General features: G+C 45.4%; 3 protein-coding genes across 7 annotated transcripts in view; 2 read left to right on the top strand and 1 right to left on the bottom strand.

The window, feature by feature from the left end:
* Window positions 1–4,061, top strand: part of LOC310814790 (uncharacterized protein) — a 7,846-nt gene extending 3,785 nt beyond the window's left edge. For all 3 annotated transcript variants that reach the window (XM_083684294.1, XM_083684295.1, XM_083684293.1), the window contains 3 exons: window positions 1,238–1,383; window positions 2,389–2,742; window positions 2,909–4,061. In XM_083684294.1, the coding sequence (XP_083540420.1) occupies window positions 1,238–1,383; window positions 2,389–2,742; window positions 2,909–2,916 (508 nt within the window). In that variant the 3' untranslated portion in view covers window positions 2,917–4,061. The remainder of the gene's footprint in view (window positions 1–1,237; window positions 1,384–2,388; window positions 2,743–2,908) is intronic.
* Window positions 4,062–6,610: 2,549 nt separating this feature from the next.
* LOC310804781 (uncharacterized protein) lies at window positions 6,611–13,302 on the top strand. 2 transcript variants are annotated; one of them, XM_083670121.1, is made up of 16 exons: window positions 6,611–6,624; window positions 7,212–7,269; window positions 7,563–7,604; window positions 7,786–7,912; window positions 8,096–8,143; window positions 8,811–8,854; window positions 9,263–9,320; window positions 9,611–9,688; window positions 10,056–10,189; window positions 10,647–10,694; window positions 10,947–11,005; window positions 11,303–11,348; window positions 11,791–11,852; window positions 12,191–12,245; window positions 12,657–12,701; window positions 13,036–13,302. In XM_083670121.1, the coding sequence occupies exons 5-10, from the start codon at window positions 8,117–8,119 to the stop codon at window positions 10,684–10,686; spliced, it is 381 nt and encodes a 126-aa protein (XP_083526247.1). In that variant the 5' UTR covers window positions 6,611–6,624; window positions 7,212–7,269; window positions 7,563–7,604; window positions 7,786–7,912; window positions 8,096–8,116; the 3' UTR covers window positions 10,687–10,694; window positions 10,947–11,005; window positions 11,303–11,348; window positions 11,791–11,852; window positions 12,191–12,245; window positions 12,657–12,701; window positions 13,036–13,302. The 2 variants fall into 2 exon arrangements, with proteins under 2 accessions (XP_083526247.1, XP_083526248.1); XM_083670122.1 differs by having other exon boundaries at window positions 10,056–10,104.
* A 3,917-nt stretch (window positions 13,303–17,219) lies between these two features.
* On the bottom strand, window positions 17,220–22,222 carry arl2 (ADP-ribosylation factor-like 2). Of its 2 annotated transcripts, XM_083673355.1 has the most exons (7): window positions 22,089–22,222; window positions 21,128–21,296; window positions 20,924–21,023; window positions 20,545–20,655; window positions 19,761–19,923; window positions 19,191–19,271; window positions 17,220–17,884 (listed from the first exon to the last, which is right to left on the bottom strand). In XM_083673355.1, the coding sequence occupies exons 3-7, from the start codon at window positions 20,986–20,988 to the stop codon at window positions 17,750–17,752; spliced, it is 555 nt and encodes a 184-aa protein (XP_083529481.1). In that variant the 5' UTR covers window positions 20,989–21,023; window positions 21,128–21,296; window positions 22,089–22,222; the 3' UTR covers window positions 17,220–17,749. The 2 variants fall into 2 exon arrangements, with proteins under 2 accessions (XP_083529481.1, XP_083529480.1); XM_083673354.1 differs by having other exon boundaries at window positions 20,924–21,296.
* Window positions 22,223–22,500: the final 278 nt, after the last annotated feature.

Consider the following 22,500-nt stretch of genomic DNA (forward strand, 5'->3'; position numbering starts at 1 on the left):
GAGTTTGGAGAGGGGATGATGGTGTTGAATGCTGAGCTGAAGTCAATAAACAGCATTCTCACATAAGAGTTAGTCTTGTCGAGGTGGGACAGGGCGGAGTGAAGTGCCGTTGAAATGGCATCCTCTGTACTCCTGTTCTGCCGGTAGGCGAATTGAAAGGGGTCCAGTGTGGGTGGTAGGCAGGTCTTGAGTTGAGCTAAGACCAGCCTCTCGAAGCACTTCATGATGATGGGCGTGAGTGCCACTGGTCGGAAGTCATTTAAGCTCGTTGCAGTGGAGTGTTTTGGCACCGGCACGATGGAGGTGGTTTTGAAGCACGCGGGGACAGCTGCTTGGGCTAGGGACAGGTTGAATATGTCAGTCCAAACCTTAGTCAGCTGCACAGCGCAGGCCCTGAGGACGCGTCCGGGAATCCCATCAGGACCAGCAGCCTTGCGTGCGTTAGTCCTGCTCAGTGCCGCACACACGTCGGTGGGAGATAGAGTGAGGGGCTGGTGATCCGCAGGGAGCACAGCCTTGATGGCCACCTCCTTGTTGTCCCTGTCAAAGCGGCCGTAGAAGTGGTTCAGCTCATCAGGGAGGGAGGCGTCAACGGAGAGGGGTGAGGTGTTAGTTGGTTTGTAGTCTGTGATGGCCTGGATGCCCTGCCACATGCGTCGGGGGTCAGAGTTGTTTCTGAAGTGATCCTCTATCCTCAGCTTGTGGTTGTGCTTGGCCTTTTTGATGCCCCTCTGCAGATTAGCCCTAGATGAGCTATAGGCCCGAGCATCCCCTGATCTGAAGGCAATGTCGCGTGCCTTCAGCAGGAGTCGGACCTCACTGTTCATCCATGGCTTCTGATTAGGGAAAGTGGTGATCCGCTTGAGTGTGGTGACACTGCTGATGTTGGAATTGATGTAGTCCAAAACAGATGAGGCATATGAATCAATGTCCGTGTGGGAGTCATGGGTGGCCTGAGTGGCAAACACACCCCAGTCAGTGTTTCCAAAACGCTGCTGGAGCGCTGAGTCAGCTCCCTCTGGCCAGACCTTGACTGTCCTCACTGTAGGTTTCACTCGTTTGATGAGTGCTGAGTACTTGGGCAGTAGGCAGTATATCTCTCTTCATACAAGCCATTGTGTTCCTTATGGATTTACATTGTTGAGTTTACATATCGACCTTTCTTTCTTTCTTTCTTTCTTTTTTTCTTTCTTTCTCTTTCCCTCTCTCTCCCTCTCTCTCTCTCCCTCTCTCTCAGATGTGCTGTCAACATCAGAATCCCAGAAGGAAAGACCTCCACCTTCCACTGTAACAACACGGAGGGTCGCTACGTCAGTGTGGTCCTCCCTGGGAACAAGAAGATTCTCACTCTGTGTGAGGTGGAGATATCGGGCACTCTAGCAGGTAACATGAACTAATCATAATAAAGTGTGGTCCTCTGTGGCTCGGTTGGTAGAGCATGGCGCGAACAATGCTCAGGTTGTGGGTTTGATTCCTGCTGGGACCATCTATACTGAAATGTATGCACTCGGGGCACTTAGTGGCGTAGCACACTAATGCGCTTACCACGTAATCGCAAGGTTCCTGGTTCGATTCCGACCCTCGACCTATCTTGCATGTCATCCCTCCTCTCTCTCTCTCCCATCCTTCCTGTCAATCTCTACTGTCTCTATCCCAATAAAGCAGAAATGCCCTAAAAACATATTTAGAATGAAAAAAATAAATAATGTATATAATAATGTATGCCCCCATGGCAATGTAAGATGCCTTTTTTATACTCCTCACAAAATAAAGTGTGTCACCTCGTAACTCAACCATGTTAGGTCTCAATACTCTGAAAACTATTTGAAATCTACCATCCATTTTCTGTTTAGCTCCACAGAACGTGACTTAACATGAACTCAATGAGTCTCAATAGTCAACTATTTGAAATCTGTTTAGCGACATTTGGAACGTGATATTTTACATTAGAAAGGAGTGTTCACATAGTTGACTAACAGTAAACCAATACCACATGCAGACAGCTCTCCCCAGATCCAGACCGCTCAGATATGTCTAATAACACATTCAAGGTAGACTCTGGATCATGACGTCATGCCCGTGAAGACAGAGCAACTTTCCCTTCTTTTCTAATCTTCCCTTCTTTTGCTATGATGGTGAGTTACTCTTTCCTTTTGCTCTACTCTCTCTCTTCTTCTTGTAATGCAACACAGTTATTATAATTATTACGACGGCCGGGGTCCCAGACGTCGATGAAGGCTGACCCTAGAATAAAAAGCATCTCCAATAGAGATTTGTTATTAAAAAATGCACCACAGTCCAGGACTAGATTTAATCTATGGCAGGGAAACGGGGCCCAGCAGCTTTCACTGGTGGGACTGATTAGAGTACAACACTCCACTCCCCCAGATAAACTAACCCTGGTTCGTGAGAATAAGACCTGGAAAGATGCCCAGGACTACTGCAGAGAGAACCATGTGGACCTGGTCTCTGTCCACGATGAAGACATCCAGAGCTGGGTCGTGGCCAGGGCCAAGACGGCCTCCACTGCTCACGTGTGGCTGGGCCTTCGATACTCCCGCACCCTGGGCATCTGGTTCTGGGTCAGCGCCCAGTCCAGCTGCTACCAGAACTGGGCCCAGGGCATTGGGACCGGAGGGGAGAAGGGTGGGAACACAGGAGCGGTACAGAAGGGAGGGGATCATCTCTGGGTCAGTCTGCCTGAGACTGAGGAACTCAACTTCATCTGCAGCAACAGTGAGGGTGAGTTCGGGGAAATCTGATTTCTCTCATCTATTCTTTTTCAGTGTCAACCCCATCTCTCCCTCTCTCTTCTCTTTGTATGTGAGTGTGTAACATGATTACATGATGTAACGTGATTGTGGTGTTTAATGATGACAGCTTGCAATATTTTCTCATTCATTTTCAGATTTTTGAATCTGGATCGTGGTCAAAAGCAGCTGGACTCTGAGGCTTCTAATACTTATTTCTGATTAAGATAACAATTGTTTAGCCGTTAAAATATGTATCTTATTGATATTAGAATGATTATCCTTTTTTGTTTTATACATTACAGAGTTGTGTGTGACATGTTTATGATTCTATTTGATTTTAAAGGGGCTTTTATCTGGGATTGGTCCATAAATTAGTTTGACTTTTAAATGAATTATATATGTATATCCATTGAGTCTTGAAGTATATAACTTCTAAATGCCTTATGAGTTTAGTTCAACTGCCTTACCCCATCAGAACCCAAAATATATGCTTGTTTTACTCCATTGTTTGTAAACAAATTGTAAACAAACACTGTATAGCTTCAAAACATGGTAACCATGGTAACCAGAACCAAACATGGTTAAAACTATAATTGTGGTCTCATGGATGGTCAGTCCTTGCATCCATTGCTCTGTCTATGAAATTGAGAGTGGTTACGTTTCTCCAGCCCCGTCCCTCAGCTGTTTACCAAAAAAGCAGTAGCTTTGTTGTTGAAATTCCAGATTGCACCTTTAAGGTTTGACTTTAATAGAAAATAATCTCTATATACCTTCTTGTTTTTAGAAATGTGTATTTTCATTTTCTTGTGACATTCTCCTTTTAGAATGCTTTATCAGATTTGTTCTCTCAGGTGGTTTATTATACATGTATCTTTTCATCTCTGTAATATTGTGATTTATTTACTGTTGCTCCAGAAAAAAACCCCCAAAAAAACATTGAATGTAAAAGAGTGAATCAGTTTAGTTTTCTTTTACTACTGTATGGAACTGACTCTCGTTTTAAAAAAATAAAGTCTATCAAATCAAAGCTTTGTTGTTGGGCTGATATATGTGTTTACTGTATCTAATTCCTTATCCTCAAAACGAGTGGAGGGACGGAGGAAAGCAGGTCTGTCATGTACGGATTTTCTTTTGAGGGGGCACGAATTCAACTTGGAAGCAACCGGGGGGGGTTACTGCTGACGAATCTTTATTTTTCTTTTTTTTCTTTTTAGAAATTATTATGATAAAACGTGACCTTACAGTGTATGTCTGTATGCTACTTGGAACCTGAATTATGTCTGTATGCTACTTGGAACCTGAATTTCCCCCTGGGATAAATAAAGTTTCTATCTATCTATCTATCTATCTATGTTCAATAATTCATTAAAGATTAACGCCTTTGGAAGAGAGGACGTAAGAAATCAAGTTTCTAACAATTGACCATTGGCCACTTTCCACATTCGCTGTTGTTGTTATTTTTATGTTTCAATAAACTTTGAGTTTGAGATGTCATTATCAAAATAGTTACCAGTCATCACCATCAATCACCTGCATCATAGTTAAGAAAAAACGCATTGGAAACCCCATTGGAAACCGCAGTTCCGTCCCCCAGTAGAGATGTATTTCCAGTAGAGAAACTGTACAGGGGGTAGTGGTGATGAGAGGTCTTTTGGAGGGACAGTCAAGATGTAGTATCTTTGGGAAGCATAAAACGTACCCCGATAAAATATGCGCTGTCAAAAACGTTACCATGGTTACAGTGGGACAGACGAACTTTTCAGCCTCCGACCTGTCAGGACTATTCAACAAAAAAAAAAAAAGAATCCATAAATTATTTGCAAGTTTCTTTCCAGCGAATTTCTTAGTTACATTATGATATGACCAGTAAAGGAGTTGGAAGTTGAGTGTGCAGTATTTATTAAGTTTGGCAATGAGAACGAAAGCTTGCGTTGAAGATTGGCTGAAGTCCCTGGCTAGCTGACCCGTCACATACTGAACGGCAGACAGCCAAACCACGATAGCGTGGCCGAGCGGTCTAAGGCGCTGGATTAAGGCTCCAGTCTCTCCGGGGGCGTGGGTTCGAATCCCACCGCTGTCAGGACTGTTTTGTCAGTACAAACCCAGTCTGACTGGCCAGTGGAAAAGACAGACAGAGGAAAATCTTCTAGAACCTCACGTGTTTCATCCAGAATACAATAATGCAATAATACAACGCATTAGTCTCGAAGTGTCAGCCGCTCCCTGGAGGTGTTCCTGAGGTGATCGAAAGCTGTTATGAATCAACCATGCCGACATATGTGTGCACTGTAGGCCATGGTACTAGACTACTGTAGGCCATGGTACTAGACTACTGTAGGCCATGGTACTAGACTACCTCAGGCCACTGTAGGCCATGGTACTAGACTACCTCAGGCCACTGTAGGCCATGGTACTAGACTACTGTAGGCCACTGTAGGCCATGGTACTAGACTACCTCAGGCCACTGTAGGCCATGGTACTAGACTACCTCAGGCCACTGTAGGCCATGGTACTAGACTACTGTAGGCCACTGTAGGCCATGGTACTAGACTACCTCAGGCCACTGTAGGCCATGGTACTAGACTACCTCAGGCCACTGTAGGCCATGGTACTAGACTACTGTAGGCCACTGTAGGCCATGGTACTAGACTACCTCAGGCCACTGTAGGCCATGGTACTAGACTACCTCAGGCCACTGTAGGCCATGGTACTAGACTACTGTAGGCCATGGTACTAGACTACCTCAGGCCACTGTAGGCCATGGTATTAGACTACCTCAGGCCACTGTAGGCCATGGTACTAGACTACCTCAGGCCACTGTAGGCCATGGTACTAGACTACCTCAGGCCACTGTAGGCCATGGTACTAGACTACTGTAGGCCACTGTAGGCCATGGTACTAGACTACCTCAGGCCACTGTAGGCCATGGTACTAGACTACTGTAGGCCACTGTAGGCCATGGTACTAGACTACCTCAGGCCACTGTAGGCCATGGTACTAGACTACTGTAGGCCATGGTACTAGACTACCTCAGGCCACTGTAGGCCATGGTATTAGACTACCTCAGGCCACTGTAGGCCATGGCACTAGACTACTGTAGGCCACTGTAGGCCATGGTACTAGACTACTGTAGGCCATGGTACTAGACTACTGTAGGCCACTGTAGGCCATGGTACTAGACTACTGTAGGCCACTGTAGGCCATGGTACTAGACTACCTCAGGCCACTGTAGGCCATGGTATTAGACTACCTCAGGCCACTGTAGGCCATGGTACTAGACTACTGTAGGCCATGGTACTAGACTACTGTAGGCCATGGTACTAGACTACTGTAGGCCATGGTACTAGACTACCTCAGGCCACTGATGGATGCATCTTGGTAAGAAACAATACATGCATTCATTGAGCTTTTGTCATAGGAGTGGGTGTGTTTTGGGATATTTGAACATGCATTGAGTTTTCAATGATGGTTGAATCAATGTTGACCAAAAATACATTCTATAGTACAGATTGTAATAATAATTGTCATAGAAATAGATCATGGGAACATTACTGCATGGAGGAGACAGTCAACGGAACCGCCTGCTGAAAATGACTTGACCATCCCTACCTCAACGGAAATGACGTATTCGATAAAGTTGTCCAACTTTTTAAATGATTGTTGACTATTTTCTTTCTCAGTTTGTCGTAGAAAACTTTTTTTTTTTGCATTTTTGTGTCATATTGATGATCATAACGTCATCATATAGACGATATTGCGAGTAGTTTTGTTGACGTATAATAAAAAAGGAGGCGGTGTCCTCGAGACGGACCGGAGATAAAAGGCGTTGGAGCCCGTTTGAAGGTCCACTTCCTCCTCCGGTCTACACATGGTAAGCACTCACCTCGGTCTTTCTCTTCTTTGAGAAGCCTTGCAGTTAAACATTCGTGTATTACCTCTGGCGTTCATTGTATACAGAATAGTGATGGAATGCATTTCTTTTGACTTATGTATTTGGGAATGCAGAATCCTAAATCGCGAATAAGGTAGCTAGCCTCTGCAGTGCAATACTAGCCGGAGCCTTCGCTTTGGCTGACAATCCACAGCCATCCTTCGATAAATCGGCACTTGTTAATATTAACTACTTGATCTACATCTAATGTGAAGTGCATTTGAAAATATTTCGTAAATATTTTATGCATATAAAGGGGTCGTGTTACGATGTCGTATGTATTAACTTTTAGATGGCGCAGCTCTCGCGATGTCTTTCTATGATGAGAACTTACACAGACCTGTTCTGAATGACTGTGATTGTACCTTTTATCTTTCTGACGAGAGACATTCGTGGACCTGCATATTTGCGTTGTCTTAGACCAACGAGTAGCGATCTGTGTTGCCGCAGACACGTGTAGCCAGCCATTGTCACGTGTGCCCGGTCAGTCACCTCAGAGCTAACCACCTCCTCTTTTCCGCCTCAAGATGCTACACCCACGTGGAGGCGACGGTACCCCCGTGATCACCCCCGTTTGCTGCCCAGGTAAAGTATTTCCCAGAGCCCCTGTTCCAACGTGTTGTCTAGCTATAAGCTAGCTCATGCTTGATTGCAGCTAGTAGTTGGGTCGTCCGTTAGCCACAGTGTCCTTAGTTAGCCCAGAGCTCAATGCTACGGTGATGATAATAGAACTCTCTCTTACCGAATCAGATTTTGAAGAAACTTCTTTACCAGATTCTGAGTATCATCGGGCTCCTTATGCATGTGGTTAAAGCCAGTTGTTTAAGTATTTCTAACTTGTCGTTGCCCCGCTAATTATGGTTCTTGTGCCATTACAGATATGATGCAGATTCATGCAAGGCTAAGGCTGCGTTTGACCTGTGAGTGGCAACCCTGTTAACACCTCATTAGGATGTATAGGGTTTTCAATGATGATTTTTATAAAGACAAGCATATGCCTGATGTCTTTGATGCCAACCTTTATCTGATGCCCCTACTGATGCTCATAGGTCAGGCTCCACTGGCAGATGTATTTCTTACCCATGTTTTCCATTTCCATAGATGGTGAGGAAGATTTTCCACCCCTTGTTTTGAACTGACTGCCCCAAGAGTTCCATTCTGGAATGCTGAGAGCCCCATGGAACCAACTCTGAAACAGTTTCATTCTGGAATTGGAATGTTTGCCCTGGTGAGCTTACAAGACTGTCCCAGTTCTGTCTTCTACTCTATGGCTGTTTAATATGATGATCAATGGTAGACAAGCATATATCTGACTGCCGGTGATGCTTACCTATAATCTGATTGCCGCGGTGACTCCATTGCTCACCTACTGCTATGAATGAGACATTAACACGTCCTTCCTCTGTCCTAGGTGAGTGCCTCGTGACATGGAATGGCGTTTCGCTTGCCGATTCTACTGGTAAGTCTGATGAGGTCAACAACTTGACCACAGCCCATGCCGACACCCGAACTCCCCCGTTGACTAGTCTTGAGGCTACAGGTGCAATCCAGTCGCAGTGATGATCAACTTAGCTCACTTTGAACCCATGTGAAACGACATGAACTACTGAGTGACTGTTGCTATGGCCAGATTTATATTAACCAAACCATTCATGACTCATCCTGTCCATGCCTTCTGTATGGCTATACATTTTACATTACATTCATGGCATTTAGCAGATGCCTTTATCCAAAGTGACTTACAACACTTCCATTTGTTTAAGTAAGTGGATCAACTGTCCATTGGTCATCATAAAGTAATCAATGCTCAGACCAGGGGCCATTGGCAGTCGCAATTACAGAAGATTTAAGAATAATAAGTTATATATATATATATATATATATACACACACACACACACACAAGTACAAAGTTTAGAGGTTATTTGAGTGGGGCGGTCCCACCCTTATTTGTTTTATTAGATCAAGACAGGAGAGTAAGGGGGGCAGGTCATGGGACATGCCGACATGCTAACTCCCTAGCTGTGGTGCTAGGCCACAGGACCACCTCAGGCCACACAGGTACAAAGTTGATCTACTGAAGGTTTGTGACCAATCATTCTACAATGTTGTCCTCTTGACCGACAGGAGCAGTGCTGGTGTCTGGAGGAGCAGCCCCCAGTTCTCGACAGGTAAAAACTCTTCCATCCCAACAGTTACTATGGCAACCTCCCCCCCATGTGGGAGGGGGCACTGATCTACCGTTGGTTGACATGCTGCTAAGCAAGAAGTAGAATTTGTTGTAAAATATAGTTGTTTTTTTAACTAACCTGATGGCAAATTTACTGGCTCATCCATTTCTAAGAGCGTCTTCGCTTAGCAGCATGGCCACACAGTCGGGACTCGGGGCCACAAAATGGCTGCCAGGGACCGTAATGGTTGACTACTCCCTGCACCATACAGTCCCAATGATGATTAACTTAGCTCACTTTGAACCAATGTGAAACGACACGAACAACTGAGTGACTGTATCTAGCCCCTGTGGTTTTCTCAATGCTGTTTAATGTCACACTCACCTTCCCAATCCTTCCCTTCCTCAGTCTATGCTGCCCCCCTGTGGTCACCCGTGGGACTGCATCAAGGACTCCCAGCTCCATGGTAAGTTGTTGGTTCTTATCCCGGTAGGGTGAATGCTAAGTGGGATTCTTGGGGTGGCTGACTGATGTGGAGATTTAAAAACGATAACATCAGGGTCGTCCTGACGATCCCACTTGGCATCTACCGGCCTGCGCGTCTCTCCCTGCAACCACATGATGATATACATTTGGAATCTCGTTCGTCTGAATTCCTGTTGAGAACTTTCATACCTGACGTACTGCAGAGAGGAAGCCCCGCCCCCTCCTGCTGTCCTGTTGATTGTAGACTGAAGTTGTTTTTCTGTTTTACAGGTTTGGTGTCCAGTGACAAGATGGCGGACTGATGTGCGGGAACAAAATGGTGGCCTGGCTGAGGGCTCTGCCTGGCTGGTAAGGGCCTCTCTGCTCTAGAATGTTGACATGTGGTCTCCATAGCCTGTCATAACTGTTAAAGTAGGATCTCACCCCAAAAGTTAGTCTGATGTCTTAGTCTAGAAGGCTTTATCCAGGCCATCTGTTTAGGGCTTACTACATGGTACTAAAAGATGTATTGTTTGGGTTAAACTGTCCCTCATGACTGCCCCCTCCTGGCCCTCTGCTGTAAGTGATGAGATGCATTTTGGAATCTCGTTCGTCTGAACTCGTGCTGAGAAACGGAATGGCTGACTACAGCAGAGGCCTGGTACCCCCACCCTCTCCCTGTGCCAGCAGAGGCCTGGTACCCACCACCTTGACTCAACCAATGTCTCTCTTCTAGGTCTCTTCTGTGGTGCCGGTCAGGAGCTGTGATGTCACTGCTACTGAAGGTGTGTTGGTGCTCAGGAGCGTCGTGTCTGGGTGGTGTCCAACTGTAGGACAGCGAATGCTTTCACTTTGTAGTTGGGGGAGGAGGTGATCTCCTTGAGCATGAAGCTACTGTGACATGATGTATTAAGCCTGTCATGTAACTAGTGCAGACTGCTGTGTACAACTTTCTCTGCTGTATGGTTAAAGAGGAATGCATGGATTGGAGTGCGGTTTTAGTTTCACATCTATCCAAGCTTGTACATGTGTATAATGTCCCTCCTGGTTCTGGTGATGAAACCCTGCACGTGTCTTACGCCCTGGCTGACACCAGAACCTGCAAAGGTGGACCCACTGGTGTTGCCAGGGCAACAAGGGGAGGGCCTGTTGGGGTTACCAACTGTCTGATGGGACCAGAGGAGACACAAAATGGCTGACCGTAGTTGATTGGCATGACACAAAATGGCCACTGGATGTAAATGTCCTGAGATTTAAAATGGCTGACAGTTTAGTTTTCCAGAGGCTACTAACTCTTCATGCCTCCTAATCATGTGTTGTCTTCCAGAAGTGTCTACTCCACCCTGGGACTGCAGGAGGCTGTGTGATGCCTGAGGTTAGTATTAATGGCTATGACCACTAGTCCTGTCTGAGTACTTCCATGGGTCCAGAAGTGATGTTTCCTATTACCGCCCCAGTCTGATGTAAAGCTGACTGATTGGTTAACTCTCTGATCTAGACCTGATGCTGCTCATTGCGCACAAAATAATGACTGAACTTCTTTTAAATTATGTCTTAATGCTTTGGTCTCTAAATCTAAAAGGTTGATGTGTAAACTTTAACCCTCATTCTTATTTACTTGTTGCAGGTGAACCCACCCGCCACCGCACACACACCCGCCACCACCTCCAGAAGAGAAACCCTGAGGTCAGTATGAGCAACTCTCAACCCCGCCTTCTTGCATCTATAGGATGTCAGGATGAGGTACATCAAGTCCCGTCAAGACTTCACCCAGGTGGCCTCCTCCAGCATATGAGTTAGCATGTCACTGAGAAGCCTGTCTGCAGGGGTAAGGTAGCTGCTCTCTCATTGGAGGGGGCGACCCATACCCCTGTGGTGAAGACGAATGACATGAGAATTCTGTCTGAACATCCGTGACGCGTTCATGCTTATTCCACACCGCATGGTCCCGCTAGACTAACTCCAGCCGTCTTCTGTTTGCAGCACGGCTCCTTGTATGCCGACCGGGAATGGGACACCTGTGAAACAGGTACGTAGCCCCTTCAGTGTTCCACATCACTTTGACCCACAGGTGTCAACCATGGTCTAGAACCTCGGCTTGGCTCTAAAGGGGATTAGCTGGCTGTTCTAGATGGTGTCTGGGGGTGATGCACCCAGGCTTTAGACAACCTTTAAATGACCCCCATTAAGTGTGGGTACACACAGAAGTGATGAGTTGTTATTACCGCCCCAGTCTGATGTTAAACTGACTGATTGGTTAAAACTCTGATCTAAAGCTTCTTTTAGAACACTTGTTTATTTTGGCCAATCAATTGTAGGGATGTGATGCACTAGCACACCCGGCTCCCTTCTGGAGTGGGGATGGAACCAGCGACCTGCTGGCCTCTAACCTTGAGGCTACCTGCCACCCCGGAGAGCTGGTGTGCTGCAATGTGGTACCGTCTGACCTTTAACCTCAATCTCCTCTCCAGGTTGGAGCGGAGCCTACCTACACACACACTCCTCTCAGCAACCAGCATGTCCAGAAGTGAAGGTCAGCATGAGCATCAACCTCCCCTCCGTCTTATATTAATGAAATGTAGGAAGTGAAGAAACTCACACAACATCAGTCTTTTGGATTCTCACCCTGGTGCTCTCCCCCAGCCCTCCTGTTGGGCCAGCTGGTCACTGAGAAGCCTGTTAGTGTGCAGGGGTAAGGTGGCTGCTCTCTCTGATGGAGGGGATCTTCATAGGGTTGGGAGTCTCCCCATGGTGACAACTAGAGTAGTGACTGAGAAGCCCCTTCTGATCCCAGAGCCTCCTTAATGCTAGACTAGTGACAGAGGGACCGCACGGCTGAATGAACCTAAACGTCCACTCTTCCCTTTGTAGTGCCTCTCCTCGTGTGCCCCAGAGGGCCGTGCAGTGCTGGGAGACGCGTGAGCAGGTGTGTACCCCTTCAGTCTTCTGCATCACATTGAACCAGTTCCTGGCGCTGTGGTCCTCTGGTGTGGGAAATGTAGTCCTATGGTCTGCCTGACAGATTGTGTAGGAAATGGGAGAGTCAACTGAAACAAGACTTTGTGGGTTTATTGAGTGATTTCTTTGCTTGGGTTTTTATTCAGACTACCTGATCAGGTGCAGACACTGGTTCTCACTCTGATTTTGCTGTACCTGAACATGACCCCCCTCTCCCTCTCTCTCTACCGGGCTGTGTTTCAGTGCAGTATGAAAGGGATGTCATTACCGCCCCAGTCGGATGTAAAGCTGATTGGTTAACACTCTGAGCTGTAGATTTCATGTCTGGTTCTAAGCCACTGGTTATCTGCATCATGTGACTATTCTACCTTCTTTCCAGATGTTTGCCTTGAACCTTGTGGTGTCTCCAGGTGGATAATCACAGGTGTGTATACGGTTCAGAGGGTTGATACTTGAAGTGACTTCCAGCCCATGTCTGTAAGCTGATCTTAACCAGTAGAGGCAGAAATCACAGGATGGGGTTCTTGTGATTCCATTCTGCTCTATGCATCACAATGAGCCTCTCTGATTTCTGCCTCCACTCTGAACATGTGATCAAATACTGTGACGTAGAAGTGATGAGGTATTATTACCGCCCCAGTCTGATGTAAAGCTGACTGATTGGTTAACGCTCTGATCAACACTGTAAACTCATGATCTGTAACTTTTGTTTATCAAACTGTCAGTTTCACACCTGTCCTCCCCCCCTCCTGTTTCAGGGCTGTGGTGTCCTGGTTGGACCACTGTACCAGGTGTCTTCCGTTGCTGGGACTCCACCACATCTGCTCAACATGGCACACTCCCACAATTAAATTTTTGCAACAGATGTTAATCAAGTGTGTTTAAATATCAGGACATTTGATCTGCTTGATTTGTCTTCACATGATATCAGAGATTAAACTGGATCAAGTGAAATTATGGACTGGCTTTCTTTACTTGAAACAGTTGCTGAGTCTCAGTTTACAGTGAAGGACTTCCAAAATAAACATCCAATATTGAGTCATTGAGAAGTGTGGCAAGTTGAACGTTTACATTACCAATGTAAAAACAGTCATTGCTGCCACACTGCCATTGTTTTATTACTACCTTATTAGATTCAACTTTATTGTCAGTGTGCAGAGTACAAGTACAGAGACAACGAAATGCAGTTAGCGTCTAACCAGAAGTGCAAAATAGCAGACATATTGATTTATTGACTTGTATGCAGAGCTAGATTCATGAAGCATTTCACTATCACGGCTGTGCGGTGTATGTGACCAATACGATTTGAAGACAAGTCCAGTGTGCTCATTTTGCCTTCAGATTTAAAACTTAAGACATTTAACTGCGATTAATGACCTCGGCAGGCAAGGCGGTGGCTCTGGGCCTCCTGGCAGGTTGTGTTAATTTACTAAGTGTTAATTAGAATTTAAGAAGCATTCTTCTATATTGATGTCTACAATCCGGGATATATAAAACACTTGGTGTAATTTGTAGTGATGGGCAAATGAAGCTTTTGTGAAGCACTGAACCACTTGAGCCAATTGTTTAGAAAATGGGTTCATTACTCAAAGCTTCAGTTACAGTGACCTCTCCTGGTGAAGTGCAAGGCTGCAGTCAAATTAGGCAGGCTAGTTGGTGGACAGAAGGCTTTTAATTACACACACCTCAATGAGCAGTGTTGGAGAAACTACTTTACTTTTGTAGAAAGGATCTTTTCTTCTGAAGCATCTTTGCTTTGATCACCCTTGGATTTAAAGTATCTTTGCTTTGAAAATTCTTTGATGCACACACACTAAGACTGAATATCATGTTCTATTTACAAATAAAGATTGATTATTGTGTTATTGAGGAGAGTGCTGGGGAAAATATGGCATAGGTTGGGTGTGCTTGTGTAACTGGCAGGGGGTGATTATGTGGGATGGGGAACACTCAAAGATTACAAGAAGAACACTCAGAGAATACAAACGCAATACCAACAACTCAACAGCAACAACGCACCTACTACGACAACCCACAAATTGTGCATTGTTTAGAGCGGTTATAAAGTGTTGAGGCACTCAAATTCAAAACTGTCGCAACCTGTCACCTGTCAGAATCGAGACGAGGCGGTGCCAGTCAATCACCTGATTGGACCGCGAACCAGTCAGGTGATTCATTCAGGCAACGAAGCAGTTGCTGCTTCGGACGTCATATGTCACATGATTTTTTCGCACCAAAGCAAGCTTTGAAGCAGTGCTTCGATGGAATTGTAGTTCAGGGTTTGAAGCACGTATCGAAGCTTCAGTGTCGCACTGCCATCACTAGTAATTTGTCCACTGCACTGTTTTACATGACTTACAGGTGAGGCTGGTGGAGGTAATGTATCTTGCCAACATTCAACAACCTGCCCCGTCCCGGCCTCGCTGTCCACTCCCTGTAACAGGTCAGACATCTGGAGGTGGGTCGGACATCTGGAGGTGGGTCGGACATCTGGACATGGGTCGGACATCTGGACATGGGTCGGACATCTGGAGATGGGTCGGACATCTGGACATGGGTCGGACATCTGGACGTGGGTCGGACACCTGGAGGTGGGTCGGACATCTGGACATGGGTCGGACATCTGGAGGTGGGTCGGACATCTGGAGGTGGGTCGGACATCTGGACATGGGTCGGACATCTGGAGATGGGTCGGACACCTGGAGGTGGGTCGGACACCTGGAGGTGGGTCGGACATCTGGACATGGGTCGGACATCTGGACATGGGTCGGACATCTGGAGATGGGTCGGACATCTGGAGGTGGGTCGGACATCTGGAGATGGGTCTAACAAGATCATTAACCTGTCGTTTATACGTCAGCTTTAGTGGCTAGCTTGTTGGCTAACCGTTACGTTAGCTAACGAATAATTTCCAAGCTTATAGGGTTATCAAGATAGCCGACATGTAGAATACACTTATTTTAGGTTGTAATACTTGATCTGATTGTTATTATTACGTGACTAAACTTATTTTAAGCTTTACACTACATTATATTCACTAACTAATGAGACTTGCCTCAGTTTCCTATTCAGAACCTGTTCTTCCATCGATTCAAATCAACCGTTTCCAACGGTTAGCCCCCGCAACCCACGTGACCATCCTTAGCCAATAGAAAATGTTCACCTAGATTGGGGCCATTCGGGTTGATACCCGCTCCTCATCCATTCATTACGATGAGCCATTCATTCCACCCCCACCAGCCTCGGTTCACCTCCACCAGCCTCCGTTCACCTCCACCAGCCTCCGTTCACCTCCACCAGCCTCCGTTCACCCCCACCAGCCTCCGTTCACCTCCACCAGCCTCCGTTCACCTCCACCAGCCTCCGTTCACCTCCACCAGCCTCCGTTCATCTCCACGGATAGTTTCCGCACCCACCATTGTCTTTTATATCGGTCTGTGTGTTGGGACTTCAAGAATCGTTGCTTTTATGGCAGACACGCTTTCCAGTGATGTCCCTCGTTTCCTGTGATCAATGTAGTCTTTTCAAAGTATATTTTAAAGCTAGCTGCATCTGAGAGAATGTAATCTCTAGTGTATCCGGGAATAATTTGACAATGTTACCATGGTGGCGCCAACAAAATCAGAGCTGGTAGTATCTATCTCTACAAAACCGATACTTGAGGCTGGTGGAGGGAGAAATCGGAGGACAGGCTCATTGTAATGCATGTGTGGTGGAAAATCCCAGAATGATGTGACAGAAAGTTCAGTGATAGCCTTTCTAAGAAATCGCTGATGTTAATTCATGCTTATCAAATAATGGCTAATAGGACCCAGGTGTTGTTATTGGGACAGGAGTAAGAAAAACAAATCATAATGATGTCAAAACGATGATGTTCTGATCCAATTCTTAAAAGCCAATGGGGTTTGGGCCAAAGGGAGGATGTTGTACACATGTTTATGCCAAAATAAATGATACAGCATTTTCTCGTGGATATAAGGGACAGACGTGCTAATAATTTATTTGGATTACTTTGCAGAGACCACAGTTTGTTCGTGCAAATATTATTATCTGCATTAATGAAACTGTATAATCATCTTTGAATAACTCTCCTCATTTGTCCACTTCCACTCTATCACACATGGAGTCAAATGCATGTTCTGATTCCATTCCGTGCATCACAATGAGCCTGTCCAATTCTACCTCCCCTTAGATCATAGATTGATTGTATCACTTGAAAACAAGTAATTCTTATATACTTGTTTCCCAGATGCAACGTTACCTACTGTTCGATTACTAACATGAACTCCACCAATACCTGAGGGGAGACAGGTGTGCAGGCCGACTCCTTAGCCAATCGGTGACTTCATGATCCGAGTATAATGGAGAAACTGGGACTTGCAGACCCTGTGGCCCTCAAATCAAATCTAATCAAATCAAATTGGTCACATACATCCTATCATAAGTGACATAGTGAAATGCTTTTTGAATCTTGCTCGTACAACAACAATCAATACATCAACAATACAATATAATAAAGTTATAATAAAGCATAATAATAATAATAATAATAATAATAATAATAATAAAGCAAGTAGTAGTGCAAGGACCAGAGGTCTGAATAGAATACTTTCTTTTAGGCCATTTGTCATACAGACATGCATGCAGTTGCCTGGGAAACTATCTGGGCATCACAACCACTCACAGTGTGATGAAATGCATCTAGGGGAGGCTGGTGGAGGTAGAAATCAGAGGACAGGCTCTTTGTGATGCATCAAATCCTCATCCCATTCCATGCATTACAATGAGCACGTCCTCCGATTTCTACCTACACCAGCCTCACCTGACTTCATTTATAGCGATGAAATCCAGACATGGCAACAGTCAGACATGAAATCAACAGTCAGACATGAAATCAACAGTCGGACATGAAATCAACAGTCGGACAACACCTTTCCTCTGGGACTGTTGATTTTAATGGGAAACAGACATGAGGCACTGAGTTTGACATTTTAACCTAGAATAACTTAACCTAGCCATGGTATACATCCTGTCACATTTAGGCCCAGTGAATAAAGTAAATCTAGCCTTGGCATCAGTGGTTGACGCCATTCCTCATTCCATTCATTACAATGAGCCAGACCTCTGATTCCCACCTCCACCAGCTTCCACCAGTATACAGTGTATCCTGTCCCACTGAAGGAGTTCAACTGTCTCACGTGGCACCAGTGACTTGCTAGCAGCTAGCAGCTAGCACGTCAAGAGGTGCTGTATTTGACCTACAGTCTGTCAGTGTTGGAATACACACACGTGACCCAGCCTCAGTGTGTGTGTGTGTGTGTATGTGTGTGTGTGTGTGTGTGTGTGTGTGTGTGAAAAAACACAGTAAAATGTGGTAAATGAACATTAAATATGCGCTGTACAATTGGCTTGCAGCTAGGCCACTTGAGTCTCAGCGTTTGCACGCGCACACACACACACACACACAGGGTATCAGTCTGTGGTGAAGACCCGTGCAGCGATGTCATCCAGCAGCCAGTCCACTCCTGTTAGCAGGTTCTCTCCAGTCACAGCACTGCAGCCAATGATGCACCAGTGGTGGGTCTTAATGTCATCCAGGCCCAAGGCCTACACACACACACACACACACACACACACACACACACACACACACACAGGAAAGTAAACAACACACAGTCAGACACGTGTCGAGTCAGAAATGAGACGCTGATGGAGTGTGTGTGTGTGTGTGTGTGTGTGTGCACATCTTAATGTTAATAAAGGTGTTCCGCAAGGTTCAATTTTCTGGTCCACTGCTGTTTACCATTTACATAAATAATGTTGGTTTGTCCTTGAACAGCTGTAAATTGCACCTGTATGCTGATGATACTGTTCTACTCCTGTTCCCCCTCAGTTCAGCAGGCTATTCTTGACCTTCAGCAAGGTTTTGATTCTATTCAAAAATTGCTTATTGGTCTTAAGATGGTGCTGAATGAAGAGAAAAACAAATGTATGCTTTTTTTCTCGATCCGTAATATTGATAACATTATAAGTACCTGGACATTTGGATAGATGATAAACTGTCCTTTAAAACACATGTTGAAAAGCTGATTTAAGAGTTTTATGAGTTAAGCTTGTTTTTTCGTATGGAAACGAGTCCTGCTCCACCTTTGATAGTAGGAGGAGCGTTATCCAGGAGACGCGCCTCCCTGTCCTTGATTACGGTGACGCGATTTAAATGCACGCGGCAGCGCCAGTTCTCAAACCGTGAGACTCGGTTCATCTCTCTGCTCTGCGGTTCATCTCTCTGCTCTGCGGTTCATCTCCAGGGGTAGGTTCCGCAACCACCATTGTCTTTTCTATCAGTCTGTGGGTTGGGAGTCTGAGACTTCAAGAAGGGCCTGTCATTGGTTTTTATTTACCACACATCGTTGGTTTTATGGTAAACACGCTTTCCAGAGTACCGGACCAGGTCCCATGCTCCACCAACCCTTAAAGTTCCATGTTTCGTCTTCGGGTAAATCGGCCTTTAGTTTTTGTGCCCGTTTAGTTTTTGTGCCTGAATACCTGTAATAACCTTCAGAACGTACTCAAAGTAGAATCCCTTGTGACTACCGGTCAGTTTAAGACCTTGATAAAGGATCTGTCATACGAGGAGTGTACGTGTCTTCTATTATACACTTATTTATGTTATATTGTGTAAATTGTGTAATTCCTTTTTGTTGTTGTTGTTGTGTGTAATGGTTTGTAATGTAGGCTAATGTACTGTAACTGAATGTAATGGATTGATTGTAGTAGGCAAATGTAATGCAATGTAATTTTAATGTAAGTGGGGCCTGAAAAAAAACCCTGGTCTCAGTGGGACACTCCTATATAAATAAAGGTTTAATAATAACAATAATAATAATAATAATGTGTGTGTGTGTGTGCTCACCTCTCTGATGGCCTCCTTAGACAGAGCTCCAGGCAGGTCCTGTTTGTTCGCAAACACCAGGAGTGTAGCTCCTGCTAACCTCTGAGGAGAGAGAGAGAGAGAGAGATCACTTCATCATCATCATCATCATCATCATCATCATCACCACCACCACCACCACCACCACCACCACCAGGTCATTCACTTCAGTCATGCTTTGGGTTTGTTTCAATGAAATAGAAAAGCAGATATAGATTTCACAAGCTCATTATCATTCTTGATGTCACCTGTATGTGAATGCGTGTGTCTGTGTGTACAGGTACGAGCTCCAGTGTGTGTGTAAAGGTATGAGGTCCAGTGTGTGTGTGTGTGTGTCTGTGTGTGTGTGTGTACACAGGTATGAGGTCCTCTGTGTGTGTGTGTATATACAGGTACAGGTTCTAGTGTGTGTGTGTGTGTGTGTGTGTGTGTGTACAGTAAATTATTTGTCATTATTAGATTTTTAGCAAATCACAAAACTGCGAGGTGTGGCTTCCAATCAGAAACGCGTGGTGTGCACGCACTGGGGTGTGTGTGTGTGTGTGTGTGTACCTCCTCTAGCAGCAAAGAGCTGAGCTCCTGTCTACAGTCGTCCAGTCTGAGTCTGTCTGCACTGTCCACCACCCAGACCAGCCCGTCTGTGCTCTCAAAGTAGTTCCTCCAATAGGAGCGCAGAGACTTCTGACCACCCACGTCCCAGATGTTCAGCTTGAACCTGAGGAGGGGCGAGGAGAGGGGGGGGGGGGGAGAGAGGAGGAGATAGGAGGGGGAGGGGGAGAGAGGGGAAAGGATGAGGGGAGAGAGGATGGGAGAAGGGAGGGGAGAGATGGGAGAAGGGAGGGGAGAGATGGGAGAAGGGAGGGGAGAGATGGGAGAAGAGAAGGGGAGAGATGGGAGAAGAGGAGAGGAGAGATGGGAGAAGAGGAGAGGAGAGATGGGAGAAGAGGAGAGGGAAGAAGGGGATGACAAAGGAAATACAGTGTAGTGCCATTCTGACCTGCTACACTTGTTGTAAGGATTGTTGTTATTGTATTGACTGTCATTTTCTGTATTTCAATGCTTTGTATGATTAAATGTACTCATTTGTCTGTGTGAATGTTTCATTGTGTGTGTGTCTGTTTCATTGTGTGTGTGTGTGTGTGTGTCTGTTTCATTGTGTGTGTGCCTTCTCTGCCTGTCAAAAATAAAGGGTGCACCTGTGACATGACACTCCTAGTGATGTTTATGATGATTGTGTGTGCAAGTCTGTGTCTAAGAGAGAGAGAGAGAGAGAGAGAGAGAAAGAGAGAGAGAGAGAGAGAGAGAGAGAGAGAGAGAGAGAGAGAGAGAGCCTCACCCTCTGTGCTCCAGCGTCTTAATATTGAAGCCTAGCGTTGGGGAGATGGTGCTCACGTCCTCTCCGTTAAACTTCTTCAGAATAGTCGTCTTGCCTGCGTTGTCCAGACCCCTGTTTACATGGTTAAGCACCAACACCTTCGAGCTGACATGAATAGCGGACTGCGGTAGGCCTGCTCGTTACTGCAGCTGAACAGCCGTTATTCTGGGGTGTGACGTGCAGAAAACCGCATTACTTGTTTAGTCCAGAGAACGAGAGCAAAGAAAACACGAATTCGGCATGAAACGAGGAACTAACTATTCCGTAGCTTCGTATAAAAACAAAACAGATGATTTCCAAACACAGACACACATGCATATGTCGACAGGAGAAAGGATACAGCATTAAGAGTCGCATCTCGCGTTCCTTGTGCTTCATTTTCTTCAGAATCGTCAGCAGGCCCATCGTAACGTCAAGTCTGACAAAACTAAATAAATAAACTGAAGTAATTACAAAGCAGATATTAGTATAGATTTAAGTAATTTGCGTAATAAAAATCAACAATTTATGCCAATGCTTTCTCATAGCTACAAAGCACACACACACACAACGCTTTGGAAACCAGGAAGTTGATACTTTGTCGACTCCGCCCACACCACTCGTGGATTGGTCTTTTGTTTGGGCGAGGAGACCAATTAAATGGTGGTTGGCTTGCTTGAACGTCACTCAAACACCCAAGGCTGTGATTCGTCAACACCCAAAGGAAGGCGTGGCTGCATTGAATAAGAGAGAGCACTAGTTATGTTCGTATATGGCGCCATCTGTTGTTCATAGAGGGTATGACAAACGTCCAGAGTTTAAAGTTGAGCAAAGTGTGGTAAGATAATGAATGAATGAATTTAAATGTTTGTTTTATAAATAGTTGCACATTAAATTAACAATCATCAGTCAATCAAATTTTATGTGCAGCACGATTCGAACAAAAAATAAAAATGTGCTTTACAAGAAATACATATAAAATTCCCTAACACGTCACAGCCTCTGAACCTGCAGGGTTAGGGTTAGGGTTAGAACCCTCTGTGGAAAGGGTTTAACATGGACCCAAAAGGATTCTTCAAAGGCTTCCCCTATATACAGGGACAAATGAAGAACCTTTTTTTGGTACGAACTAGAAATCTTTTTTCTAAGAGTGTAGCCTCGACTATACACGTCACAGGTACACATAATAATCATGAACAAATGAACAGAACGCATATACGACCTACACACTCTCATGATTGGTGATAGGAATAGGCTACTTCAGTTTTACACAAGAAAGCTGAATAAACATTTAATTACAATAAAATAAACAACCATTATTTCGGTTTAATTATTATGTGTGGATTAAGTTTATTACGCAAGCGCTCGCACACACACACACACACACACACACACACACACACACACGCACGCACGCACGCACGCACGCACACATAAACACAGACACGCACACGCACACACACGCAGCAGGAGGTATTTAAAGAACAAAAGCAGATGAATCCAATCAATTTGTATCCGCCAAATACCCCGCGTTTGATTTCCCGGTTGTTGCCTCCCTGCCTTCACATCCGCCTCCTGCCATAAAAGTCCCGCTTTACTCGAGGGAAAAGCGGTCAAATACGGTCATCGCCCGCCCCCCTGAACTTCCTGCGCCTGCCTCGCAGCCCTGCAGTTTACAATAAACAGAAACTGAAATCACTGCGTAGCCCCCCCCCTTCCCCTCCCACTCCTTCGGCACTTGCCTCACAAAATGTTCAGCATTTACCATGGGGCGGATACCGTAAAGCGTTATAAGAGTGAATGAACATTCTGTGAGGCAAGTTGTGCAGAGGCCCGGCAGATGACTTGGCAGGCAGCCAAAATCTGTCCTACACTAGCCTCGTCCGTAGCGTCAGTGTGAACGGATCACATGGATATGCATTGACGTTATCGATTCAT

Source organism: Argentina silus (assembly GCF_951799395.1).
Source record: "Argentina silus genome assembly, chromosome: 1".
Lineage (NCBI taxonomy): Eukaryota > Metazoa > Chordata > Actinopteri > Argentiniformes > Argentinidae > Argentina > Argentina silus.